The 14,048-nt window shown below is 38.3% G+C and overlaps 1 protein-coding gene across 1 annotated transcript in view; it reads left to right on the top strand.

Annotated features, from left to right (window-relative positions):
* The window catches only part of map3k10 (mitogen-activated protein kinase kinase kinase 10), a 33,655-nt gene extending 21,191 nt beyond the window's left edge, over positions 1-12,464 (top strand). Inside the window, exons 2-11 of the mRNA XM_087795298.1 lie at positions 782-962; positions 2,257-2,405; positions 3,841-4,016; positions 4,168-4,414; positions 4,496-4,618; positions 5,618-5,756; positions 5,821-5,933; positions 6,723-7,027; positions 8,023-8,557; positions 9,599-12,464. Of these exons, the coding sequence (XP_087651424.1) occupies positions 782-962; positions 2,257-2,405; positions 3,841-4,016; positions 4,168-4,414; positions 4,496-4,618; positions 5,618-5,756; positions 5,821-5,933; positions 6,723-7,027; positions 8,023-8,557; positions 9,599-10,005 (2,375 nt within the window). The 3' untranslated portion in view covers positions 10,006-12,464. The remainder of the gene's footprint in view (positions 1-781; positions 963-2,256; positions 2,406-3,840; positions 4,017-4,167; positions 4,415-4,495; positions 4,619-5,617; positions 5,757-5,820; positions 5,934-6,722; positions 7,028-8,022; positions 8,558-9,598) is intronic.
* The last annotated feature ends 1,584 nt before the right edge of the window (positions 12,465-14,048 follow it).

Here is a 14,048-nt window from a genome sequence, read left to right as displayed (position 1 = left end):
CGACTTCGTCAACCAGTCATGTGGTCTTTAAGTTCTGCAACTCCAGAGTCAAGTACGTGACTATTCTACAAATATATGCTCGTTCCTACCGTGTCAGAATATATGGTATCATACATGTTTCGCGATGTGTATCGCATCATTACAATCTTCTGTTTATTTCACCCATTGTTCAGAATCAAAAGTACTTAGACGCCTGTGTTACTCTTGACACAAGTGCCTGTGAATCTAGTCTTTGTTTGCACGATCCTGCTGCATACGTTCAGCTACAACATATGAGCCATGAATTCACATTTCTAGATGGTATAAAACTTCAAGCAGTTATTTAAAAAACATTTTCTTTGAAGAAAATACACATTGGAAGATAAACTTTAGATCCTTGAATTGTTACCAAATAAAATCTAGAGGCTCCATCCATCAGTTAATCTACTTAATACTAAAATATAGTATTTTATTTCGTACTACGAGAGATATTTATTGGGTCATGTAGATTGTTTGATCATTATTATTGTAATTATTGCTGGAGTCTTATCTGTCGATGAAACTCTGAAGGAACAGACACACCTTGATGGATTTAGTGTGTTGCATGTGTGTGTGTGTGTTCACAAAGACTGCTGTGTGCACTTCCACCAACCTTTGCATAACCATGTAGTGAAAGCACTTCCTCCTGCTGACACTTTCTTTGTGTTGTACAATGTTAACAAATCATCTTATCTTCAGGTTTATAACTGATAACGTGGCTTGTAATGATCCCTACATTGATGTCTTCTTCTCTCCTGTTCAGTCCTCATCCTGGAGCCGCTGGAACGGGACGACCTGAGCGGGAAAACCCTCAAGATCACAGACTTCGGTCTTGCCCGAGAGTGGCACCAGACCACCAAGATGAGCGCGGCGGGCACTTACGCCTGGATGGCCCCGGAGGTCATCAAACTCTCTCTGTTCTCCAAGAGCAGCGACGTGTGGAGGTACAGCACTTTTCTGTGGGCGGGAAAAAAAACACGCAACATTATGACCATCTATCGATTAGATGTTAGCTGCACAGAACAGCTGCGATGATCACATGACAGCTCAAAACAGTCACAGCAATTGAAGAAGGCCTTGTAGTCTCCTTGGCAGCATAACTGTGGCAACTTGAGTCAATAAAGACATTGACATTTAAAAAAGAAGGACAAAATACTAACATTCAGTTCAAGTATATACAGAAGTTGATTGGAAACTTGTTGTATGGAGGTATGAGTGTGTGTGTTTGAATGGTTGTGTGTCTTTGTGTGCCCTGAGACAGACTGCCGTCCTGTCCAGGGTGTCCCCCTCCTCTGGCCTGATGAAACTAGGATAGACTCCCAGAGAGAGATTTTTGTTGTTTCTGTTGCTCATTTGAAGAAGGAGAATGAGACAAACAAGCCTGTTAACTTAGCCATTATTCATTCACTTTAATATTTTAAATCAGATGATTTATCTTTTTGTTATTCTTAAAACTGCCATATTTTCAAGTTTGAATTAGTTTATGTATCTTTTTATTATTCATAAAACTTCCATATTTTCTATTTTAAACAGAATAATTGTGTTTTGCATTTCAAAAGATAAATGAATTGGATAATTTATCATTTTAATTTAATTTAATTTCATAAAATGTCATTTAATATCAATTTAAATTATTAAAGCCAGTTTCTAAGTTAATTAATGATGCCTCAACTGTTCTGAAATTTATTTCTAGACCAGACACATTATATTTTATTTCTTCAAAAGTTAAATGATCTTAAAAAAGATAATTTTGCTCGTATAAAGCAATATATTTGCACATGATGACTTTTGCTGTATAGTGAAATGATTATGTTGCTGACTTTACTTTACTTGTTAATGTCTGATGTCCACGGTTCACAAGATAATCAAAGTAAAATGATTAGTTCAATGGTCGTGTTCAGTTCTTGAGGCACATGAGGAACAACATTCAAAGTAGTCATTTGTTTGTGTATGAGCTAACTGGTATTTATAATAGAGGGGTAATGCTCATCAAATGTTGTGAAGAAGCTGCATTGGAAATGTAATTGGGGTTATAAGCAACATTTTTTCTAGGAAACAAATTTAGTATCTGTTTTGATTGTCAGTGTGGAACATTTTCACACAGTAATTGTGTAGAGGAGGATAAAGTAGACGTTGTATTAGTTAGTTGAATAAAAGAACCTCTGGTTATCCACAACCTAGTGTCAGAGCCACTGAAGCATCATCTACGTTTGTTTTAAAGTCTCTTCTGTCCAACAGCTTCGGTGTGCTGCTATGGGAACTACTCACTGGGGAGGTTCCGTACAGAGAAATAGACGCACTCGCGGTCGCTTACGGTGTCGCTATGAACAAGCTGACTCTGCCCATCCCGTCAACCTGCCCAGAACCCTTCGCCCAGCTGCTGGCAGGTGAGAAGAACCTCCGGGACATTTATCTCTGGGCTAACAAACTGACGAGGACTATTTTTATCTGGAAGTGAAGTGAGACTTTTTTCTAGCGCTGCACAAAATAAATAAAAAATATATACATTACACTTAAAATGAAGAACTTCAATACTTGATTAAAGACTAACATAGTAAAATAAAACTTGAAACAACAAAATATAGCTATAACTAAGTTAATATTATGATTAAAATGACTGATATTAGCTCCATCTACACACTTCACATGTGTCCCTAAATCCTTTTATCCACCTGAAGATCCTCTTCCTGGTCTTATCTCTGTTCATCCTTTAATCTCTTCTTTACCAACCATTACTATGTTTACCTCTGCTGCTCCTTCTCTTCCTCGTACTGTATATGACCAATAAAACTGCTGCCATTTTTTCTTTACCTTTACATTTAGACATTTTGTAGATGCTTTGATCTGTTCTAAGTTAGCGAGCATGACATCGTGTTTTACTCTTCCTTCGTCTCAATTTATTATGTGTTAGAAGGTGATTAAAGTACACTTAACATACTCTAGATACATACTTTTGTTTTATCTAGGAGAGAGAAATGTACATCACAAACTTTTATTGCTAGTGTTGTAAACACAACATAGGAATTTGTGATTGTGTCAGTACAGGATGAAATAAGATAACAGACAAAATAAACGGTAGAAAAACAAAAACAAGCATCAAGGCAGATGTTCTGCGGTGCAATAACATAAAGCAGCATCATTTCTAAAAGGGAATTGTAAGGAAAAATACAAATATTAAATAAATAAAATGCAAATATGAATGTCTGATGATGAAGATTATGATGATATTCAAAATACATGTTCAAATGTATATATGTAAAAATGAAAGAGCAAAGATAAAAGTAAATAAAAAATAAAAATAATAATAATAATAATAATTAGGTTGGTTCAGTTATTAAAACAAATTACCAAATAAGCAAAACAATTGTGCGGGAACAGCTCTGTGATGTCATCTGCTATCTGTGATGATACATCATGATTTAAATGACAAGAAAATATATTTTTTACATACATATACTACCAGTTACATCGTTTAAATATGACATTCCTTAAAACCAGGCTAAAATTGGATAATTTTACATTAGAATATTGGACTTTTATTCTTTTCATTAAATGTGGAACTTGTTATTCCACGTGTTTCTAGTAAAGGACAAAAAGTGTAGAAGACATGACCTTGAAACATGTTTGATGTGATTCATGACACTTCAATAAATGAGCCTTTTAAATACATTTTAGAGGAATTTTCAAACTTTCAAGAGCCTCTGAAATGGACACTAAGACACACTGACAACTCAACTGAAATGATTTGACATTATTTTGAACAGAAACAACAAATTTTAGATTTTCTCTAGACTAAGTTTGATGTTTGTTGTCGTTCTTCAGAATGCTGGAGTCCGATCCCACACGGCAGACCCTCCTTCACCAGCATCCTGCGACGACTGCTGGCCATCGAACAGTCGGCCATGTTCCAGATGCCTCTGGAGTCCTTCCACTCCTTACAGGAGGACTGGAGGCAGGAGATCCAGCAGATGTTCGACGAGCTGCGAGCCAAAGAAAAGGTGACGACGACTAACCCAGTTGTAATTATCATGTCAGAGGTGTGAAGGAGAGAGATTTAAACCGGCGGCCCATCATCGCTCTCACTTCAGCTCATCAAGAAAGGTGTTGGAAGAGGCGCCAAACTTCTTTTTTTTCCCCTCTTCCTCTCAGGAGCTGAGGTCTTGGGAGGAGGCGCTGGCTCGGGCGGCCGAGGAGCAGCGGGAGCAGGAGGAGCAGCTGAGGAGGCGAGAGCAGGAGCTGGCGGAGCGAGAGATCGACATCGTGGAGCGAGAGCTGAACATCATCATCCACCAGATGTACCAGGAGAAGCCCAGCGTGAAGAAGAGAAAAGGCAACTTCAAGAAGAGCAGATTGCTGAAGCTAGGCAGAGACGGCAACTGTATCAGTCTGCCATCTGGTGGGTGGACAGAGCAACTGCAGCAGTTTATACGCTACAATACTCAAGTATTTTTGACACAAAGCGTCTTGTCTCTGTCAGGGTTCGAGCACAAGATCACCGTGCAGGCGTCTCCCAGCATCGACAAGAGGAAGATGCAGGGGAGCGAGAGCACGACCCCTCCTGCGAGCCCGGGGGTCATCCCTCGCCTCAGAGCCATAAGACGTGAGCCCTCAAAGTCAACCTTGGAGCCCCAGACATGACACCAGACTAATTAATTTGTGACCACAAGATACTTAATCATTCATTTATCTGAAGCACATTTCACAAAATATGATCTTACGTTATCTTCTCAACAACAATATGGTCTTGAATATTTTTGTTAAATATTTACATTTTTAACAAATATCATTGTGATGAATCTCTTCTAGTGTAATTAAGAAAAACTGAGGTTGTAGACAAATAATGACTATACAAAAATAAATAAAGAAATGGATATAAAATATTGTTTGTTAGCAAATTCCTCAAAATATTGTCTCTTAATATGGCTAATGCAAACACACATAAATACTGCCTTAAAATTGAGTAAAAAGAAAGAAGCCCGGAGCGCGCATGTAAAATATATATATATAAAATATATAAATATATATAAAAATGTTGTCATGATCTCAACCAGGCGGAACCAAAGTGCAGGTGACAGTAACCAGAAGAAGACACACTCAATGTTAACAAATAAAACATTTAATAACTTGCTGCAAAACAATACTAAATAAAGAAAACAAGAGCCCAAAATCTCTAAAAGTCCAAAAACCAAAACGTCCCTCGAACCGGGGAATAAAACGTGAAACAACAGGGAGGGAATTCTTTGATCCAGCTCACAGGTCTGGACTAAGATATAGAAAGTGAAGTAGGGGTCTTTGGTAGTCATAAGGTCCAGCTGTGTGCCATTACCTGACTGGGTAAGAAACAGGAAGTGAGAGAACAAAAAGAACCAAAATAAAAGTGAAAACATAACAAAGTTCTTAGGGTCTTAGTGGTGTGCTCTACCGATAAAGCTATCCGGACAGCTGGTCAAATGGAAGTACATTTTAAGAGTACAATTAAATAATGTAAAAGAAAATTTAATTAAAAAAGTATTTCCCTTTTCTTACAACGTCATGTCAGGGTCTTCCTAGTCAGCAGGTGCAGAGAAATCGTTTTGAAATCCTTGTTCCTGCTCCACAGTGACACCAAGTGACGGCAGCAAGACGTGGGGTCGCACCGCTGTCTGCAAGAAAGAAGATCTGACCGCCTGCAAGAAGAAAGGGAGAACTTGGGGTCCGAGCTCCACTCACCAGAGGGAGCGAGTGGGCGGGGAGGACAAGTATGCCAGACTCGTTTTAGTCAGTGAAGTCAGAAATGAATTTAATTTTATTTATTTTTTTCAGACTGAAATCTCTGGGTGAAGGATGTAAGGTTTGGTCGTCCAGTGCACCTAATCTGGGCAAGTCCCCGAAACATGCACCGATGACTGCAGCCTTCTCTAGCCTCAATGAAATGGGTGAGTTTTTTTTATCATATTGACATGGATTTGGATTCGTTTGGAATTATATCAGCGCCATCAGAATATTGAACGGTTGAATTATACATTTAAAATGTTGAAACTTAAAAAAAAAAGTTTTTTTTGTGTTATCTCAGGGTCAAGGTGACCCGAAGTTATGAAATCAAATGAGTTTGTCGTACCCCTTGTGTTATCTCAGGGTCAAGGTGAATGACCTCCCTGGTTTCCAGAAATACTTATGCAATGATGGAAGTAATTATTTTGTTAAAATAACTAAAAAATAAATGTAATAATTGAATTCAACAGTTTCTATATTGAAATGTTGAATTAATTTGATCAATTAAATAAATAAAAAATGTGCGTATTAAACTGTTTACGTTTTTTTTAATAATTGTATTCAATATTTTGTATATTGAGAGGATGATTTTGTATTTGTTGAATAATTTAACACAATAAGTAGAATTATTGTAAATTGTATTCCTTTTTTTTAATGTAAGTATTTTGTTGTTATTTTTCATATAGAGTGTTTTATTATAATTCCAATAATTCAAAATGAAATTCACAAACATTTATATTTTTTCAATTGTACCTATTTAAATTCAATATTTGTGTTTGTATAATAGTGACACCAGACAAAACCAAAAAAGCTACTCGGTCGAACTTTCAGCCAATCATGTGACACACAGACGATCACATGACTCTCTTTAACATGTTGAAATGTTCAATGCTCTGATGTCACTGATAAACCGAGATCATCGTAGATTATTAAAGATTTGTTTCCTCTCACAGAGGAATGTTGTGAGTTCGAGGTGTCGCCAGGATCCCAGCAGCCCTCGGAGTCCAGCAGTAACGGGGTTCCCGATGACTCGGGGTCGTTGTGGAGCAGTCTGAGCTACGCCTCCGTCCCCGCGGGCGTGTCCTTCAGCACCGGCTCCAGTCTGGGGTTGGGGGCTGTCGGTAGCGGGGTGGGTTCCCAGGACTCCCTGCGGCGCTGCAGTCAGAGGAAGAAGAGCGACATGCTGATGCTGGGCTGCGCCTCCCTGCTGGCAGCTGTGGGGCTTGGACAAGACCTGCTGCAGCTCGGGAAGATACAGGTGAGCAAAGAAAACTATCAGGATTATTGTTAATGCCAACAGAACATTGAATGGTTGAATTTAATATTGAAAACTTTGAAACTTTGAATTTTTTAGTAAAATTGTGTTGATTATAAGCATTTCAGTTTATTTAAAAGGAAAATGTGCATTTAGTTATTGTTTTTGTTCAGTTTAATTCAATATATAGATATATTTATTCAAATAATGAATAAAGAATGAATGATTGTTTTGTACATATGGTTTGAAATTCTAATTTAAATATTGAAAAAAATAGATTTTATAGGTGCAATATATTTTAAATGTGTAGCTTTTTAAATTCAATATGAAATGTTGGTATAATAGTTACACCAGACAATACCCAAAGAGTACCGAGCTACTTGATCCAACTTTGAGCCAATCATTTGACGAGCAGACGGTCATGTGACAACGTAGAAGCACTGGCACCTCAATTCAGTCTGATGGAAATATTTTACAAACACTTTTATATTGAACATAAAAATCAATGATTAAAAAAATATTGAATTTAAAACAGTTTTGAATTATTGGAATTAGAAGTCAAACTGTGTAGTAAAATGTTTATTTTTTTAAATTCAACTATTAACAAATAACAAATTAAACCATTCAATATAGACGAAATGAATTAATTTATTTTAAATTAACTACATTTTTACTATTACTTTTAACGTTTAAAATGATTTATCTGTAATCATTTAAAATTGTGATAGATCTGATATACTTGCATGGAAATGAAATACCATCAACAAATAGTTTAAATGATTAATTTCTTATCTAAGGTGTCATATAAAACAACTTTTATCATTCTAGATGTTTTGTAGCTCAAAGCAAAAACAATAAAAGTATGTTTCTTTGGTGGAACTCGTGAACTCCTTGTGTTTCCACTGCATGAGCAGCAGCGGTGATCAGCCATACAAGTGAACGACTAACCCTTCACGATGTCTGTAAATCCAGTGACTTGAGCAAATGTTTGTGTTCAGGTTCTCCAGGACGAGCAGGAACTCAGAGAGGAACAGCGCAAGAAGAAAGAGGGTCTTTTCCAGCGAACGGGTCGTTTCCGTCGCAGCACGTCCCCCCCGAGCAGGAACCTCTCGCTCTCCCTCACCCGCCATCACGACTCCACCCTTCCCTCTCTGGACCCGTCCCCCTCCGTCACCCTGCTCTCCCTGTCCTCGCTGTCGGACTGCAACTCCACCAAGTCCCTCCTTCCCTCTGACCCGGATGAGTACCCTATGACCCCGGTGTCGGGGCTCAAGACGCCGGCCGCTCCCTCCACTCCGGCCCTGAATCCGCTCCTGGACTTGCGGGCGGAGAAGTTCAAGAAGGAGCCCAACCAGTCGCTGACCCCCACCCATGTCTCGGCGACCATGGCCCTGAACAGAGGGCACAGACGGACTCCTTCAGACGGGGCCATCAGACCCAGAGCTCAGACGTTAGGACATCGCAGGACACCGTCAGATGGAAGCATGCCCATGCCACCGCCGCCAGGGGCCGCTGTTTTAACAAACAACAAAGGTATGAAACTGATTCCATCTCCGTTGATGCTCAAGAAGAATTATTTGGAGAAATATATATTCTCTTAAAAGCAGCGTCAAAGGCTTTCTTTTAAAAATTAAACTTATCATAATCTTGAGAAAAAATGAAAATGCTCTGATTTCTTGGTAAAAATGACAAAAAATGTTTGATTAATTTTTAAAATGACATTTAAACGTGTATTATGTAATTCACAATTAACAGTTATATAAGTCGTATATTAAAACTAAAGTTGACTCAAGCATAGAACGGGTCAAACTTAAGGCTGATTGATCTAGACCCACAGACAACACAAGGGATACCTCAAACACATTTGTTTTAGAGCCTCTGGGTCACCTTGACCCTGAGATAACAAAAGGGTTAAGGTAAATGCAAGATAGCCCTCTGTGACGTCACATTGACACAGAACATAACATAAATAAATTAATCTATACATTCCCATGTGCCATTTCTTTCACAATGTCAGTCAACATGGAGTATTACCTGAGGAGACACTTATTCAATACTTATTTCAATACATATGTTCTTAACTATTTACAACGTATTGTATCTATTTTTAATCTGTTTGTCCAACATTTGACAGGACATTGTAGTAGAGGTGTGGACTGGCCCATAGACTGCATCCTTTCGAAAATCTGGCCCTAAGGACATTTTATTTGAATAGTATTACAAAAAAACCTCTTATCCTCATTAAAACATCTATTTGTGTCATGTTAGGAATTTAATTAAACAAAGAATAGAAATCAGATCTGATCTAATGACCCACATGTCACTTGTATACAAGTGAGAAAGAAGAACACAGAGTTTACATGAATCCTCTCTGAAGCACAGAGCTGTTAGTTCGCTGTTATATCTGCATCCAAGTTTCATCATTTAATTATCTTGAGACAAAGGTTTACAACAAAAACAAGCTTGGATTATTAATTATCGCTTAAAGTCCTTCAGACTCCTTTCATTATATGTGGTTAAATACATTCTTTAGCTCAGTACTTTACCATCAATGTGTGTTTTCTCTCCCCTCAGGTGGTCTGGACAAACTAGACATCCCTCGGCTCCGGGACCCGACCGCCGTCTTCCCCACCACACAGCGTCGCAAGGCTCCGGCTCCACCCATCCCCGACTCCAGTCCGCATCCCCTCATCAGTCCGTTGGAGAGACCCAAGACTCTGGAGTTCGCCCCCCGGCCCCGGCCCACCCCGGCCCGGATCAAAGCCGACCCCTGGAAGCTCGGCTCGCTCTCTCGGACGTTGAGCTCGTCGCCCGGCAGCAGCTGCGAAAGTCCCCTCGGGTCGGGGGACGGCAACGGCGCCAGCACCACCACCAAGCAGAACCTGATGGACATGGACGTGGAGGGACAGAACTTGGACAGCACTGTCCCTCTGTGTGGTGAGATGCAGCCGGCGACCCTCTGTGGACAACAGTACTCCTAGTGGGACTCCATCTGAGGGGTCACCAGGTCCAGACCGGCACCTCCAGTAGAGATCAAGATGCCTCTTGAAGCCTTGTAGTGTCCTCAGACACCTGCCACCTGAAACTACCTGCTGCTCCTTCAGATCACTCTGACAAAAACGCTTCACCTGCGGTCAGTCAATCCACGTCACCTCCGCCCGTCATGTCACTCGAACATCTTCTCCTCCACGAGGGCGGGACCAAGACTAAAATATGATTCTGGGATTCTAGCGACAAATACTCTATTATGATATTTTTATCCAAATGTATCAAATTAGATTTAAATCCACTTTTTTTTCCCCGCATTTTTTAAAATATTATCAATATCTCACAGATTGTTTGGATCTATTAAGACACTAAAATCTGGTGTATTTGCCAAAAGTTGATTCAGGCTAAATAACATGAAATTAAAACAAAACAAATGATTTACTTCATTCTCTATCTTTCTCCAGATCAAGTGTCCAGTTCTCTCCGGCGTAATGAGCACAATTACTGCACAAAAGCCTCAATACAGTCATTATAAGTGTCAGGATGTGACCTTCACATACATTTACTTTATTACACGGTTTATAATGATATAAAACGACAATTCAAACACCGTTATGGTGACCTTGATTGTCTCATGGATGAGTTCATGCTGCATTCAAGATCAAAATATTTACCAAATATCCTCTTTTTATTTGATTATTTTCATACAGTTTATGAGTTTAATATCCACAGCAGGCTTGTTTCTCCGTCTCTACGAGAGTCACCATCATCCACGTGTGTCATTGTAGGACTTCAAACTAACTCCCATTATTACAAAGACAAAAAAAAGAAGACAACATGTAGAGATCACACTTGCAGACAGAACAAGCAGCGTCACATCTTATCCAATGATCTATCAAGGAACTGCAGAATTTAATGATTTGACGAACAGTATCATTTTACAGTGAGAACGATCATGAGCAACTCAGAGGTATATGGAAGTATTTCAGTTCCATTAGTAAAAATTGAATGGTTGAATTTACAGTAAAAGTCATTTGTAAAGTGCCTTTCTAGATCAGGGAGCTTTAACAATCAAAAACAATACACAGTTAAAATATATACTTTAAAAGGTCAAGACATATAAGACAAACACAGGAGTCCCAGAAAATCAAGGAAAAGTCTGAACAAATAATTTAATCATTTTGATCATTGACTGATTGTTGATCAAGTAGCTCGGTACTCTTTTAGTGTCGTCTGGTGGAACTACTATCATACAAACATTATTCATAGAGTTTAAAAGGCTACGAATTAAAAAAAAGAAAAAGAATTTAGAAAATGTATTTGTTATTATTATTGGAGCTACAATATCGAACTCCACGTGTGGGAAAAAAAGTCAAATCTAAAAAAAAAACTTTTTAATAAACAAGTTAATTAATTAAATGATAAAATAAAATACAAATTCAACCATTTAATGTAGAATTATTTTATTTAAAAAATGTAAAAAAAATAAAAATAAAGATTTAGCATTTGAAATTAAACCCTTCAATTTTCTGATGGCACTGATACACTTGCATATGAACAACACACAGCTCTAACATGCTTTCTTCATGGCTGACCCATCATTTCTGCACATCCACACTCTGAGCTTCAATTCAGAATCGAACCAACACTGCCCTTGTTCATCAAAGACAAACTGTTCCAGGCTTGACTCAGACAATGAGTGTCAGATGTTCAAACATCTCTAACAAGGATTTGTGCCAGAATCGGCAACTCTCCGTTTTATAGAATCTTTCCACCGCAAAACTAAATGTCCAGATCTCATCCCGCATGTCGTCCTCTCCTGCTGGAGCATCTCAACATGATCAGTGTCTTCTCTGTAACCGTCTCCACCGTCCTCGGCCTTGTACAGTGAAACCACGTCTCTGTCCATATGTAAATATTTGACTGTACAATGTGTGGATGAAAGAAAAGCTTATTTTCTTCTCAGTGCATGTTGACACATCCGTTTTAACGTCAGAACATTCCTCGCCAGCAGCCGAAAATCTCCAGCATCACTCACAACTTCGACCTCATCCTCCGGATCTTCTCCCTGAACCTTCAGTTTTACACAACGCTGGCGGACAACTTTGATTTTTTTACTGTGCTCAAATGTCTCTGTTGGAGATGCTATTTACTTGACTGTGCAATTTTTCTCTCGACGAGTGTGTGTTTGTGTGAGTGTGTATCTTCATGCGTGGGTCGTGATAACACCCGCACGTGACTTAAGCACAAACTGGATCTTTTGTGGTTACGAACGCTGAATATTTATTAAATTAATTGTTGAAAAGGATGATGATAATTATTACAAAGTTCCTACTGGTGAGTCTGTACATATTCCTTATAAAAACCAAGTGAATTCACTGCTGTCAGAAGTTGAACTTTGAGCTACTTTTTATGGGCTCAATGAAGACGAAAAGTGTGTGAATGAGGAAAAAGTAAGAGACGAATAAAGATTGACGTCTCAGCGTCACGTTTGTGTCTGTTTTGTTTTTAAGGAAATAACCAAAGAAACATTTCCGCTCATACACGACTCCATTATTCTGCTATTCTACAACTATTGATCCTAAGGTTAAAGATATTTTTAGGTTCAGCTTGAACGACACTGTAGTTAAAAATGACTGATTTAAGTTTGACTCAAGAAACTCTTTAAAAAATCTTTATCAGATCTTATTGTAGAAGAAGACTATGAGTTCGTTAAACTGTCATTTTAAAACATATCAATTGTCATAAAATTCAATATTATTTAAAGATCAAAACAATTGGATTAAAGTTTGATCAAACTGGCAGCCATTTTGGTTACTTAAAAAGGTTGAAGGTCAACATTTTCTAGCAAAAAGGTCAGTAATGTTATAATTATTCTGTTATATACTTTCAAAATGTTATGACGATAGTTTCTTTTTACGAAAATTGCCTAAATAAGTCAAAATGACACCATGACTCACTTGCACATACTTCAGTTCCCACAAATGTGTCATACATATATGTATATCTATATAAATAAGAAGATAAATGAATTGTGTAATACGTCTCTTAATTAAAGCTGCTCAAATACTTTAAAATACTTTAGGATTAATAGCTGCTCACACTCTAAACAATTCAGGAAACAGGTTTGATATATTCTAGTGCTTCTCCATAATAAAATGTTTATTTATTGAACTTATTTATTGGCTTCAACACAGAAGGTTGTTGTACTTTAAAACTGTTACCCTCTGGTTCTGGGACGACAAACGTTCTGAGCGCCTCGTCCTCCCGCAGAACATCCAAACAGATACAAGAGGAACAACAACAACATGATGGAGATGATGTCACCTAGAACGAGCACTCTTTCTGCAGCAGCAGAAACTAACCTCTAGATGGCACTATTGTATCCTTACAAGTCCTATTTTGTTGGTTTTCTTTATTTTCTTATTTTATTAAACCTCTTTCTTTGACACTACAATGAAGGTACATTCTTGGAGAAATTAATCAGACATTTGATGTTTCGGATTGATTTGGTTTTCATTTGGTTGTAGCTCTAAACAACAAAGAAAGATTTCTAAAACTTATTTTTCTATTATATAGTAGATACATCCATGCGTGAAAAAAACGCCTGGTTGTGTGTTTATCATGTGCGGGGCTGCCACTCAAACACTTGCAGACGCCAGCCAGTTACCTAGCAACGCCTGCTGACTTCCATAGTGAGGCTATTTTTAAGCAGAAGAGAAAAAAGACAAAAAAAAGAGGGATGATGGGACTCAGAGTGAATTGGGAAGAGAGAGGTGGCAAAAAGCAAGCTGCATGCTGGTCATCACACACATCACACACACACACACACACACACACACACACACACACACACACACACACACACACACACACACACACACACACACACACACACACACACACACACACACACACACACACACACACACACACACTCACACAAACACACACACAGTTTTATTCTTAAGAGACCATTGTAATAAAATGATAGATCCGCAAAAGGGTTCAGAAGGAGATCAAGTCAAAAAGAAAC

This window comes from Callionymus lyra, chromosome 7 (genome assembly GCF_982586985.1).
Source record: "Callionymus lyra chromosome 7, fCalLyr1.hap1.1, whole genome shotgun sequence".
In the NCBI taxonomy this organism is placed as follows: Eukaryota; Metazoa; Chordata; class Actinopteri; order Syngnathiformes; family Callionymidae; genus Callionymus; species Callionymus lyra.
The sequence above is the reverse complement of the archived record's forward strand: the minus strand, read 5'-3'. Positions and strand labels throughout refer to the sequence as shown.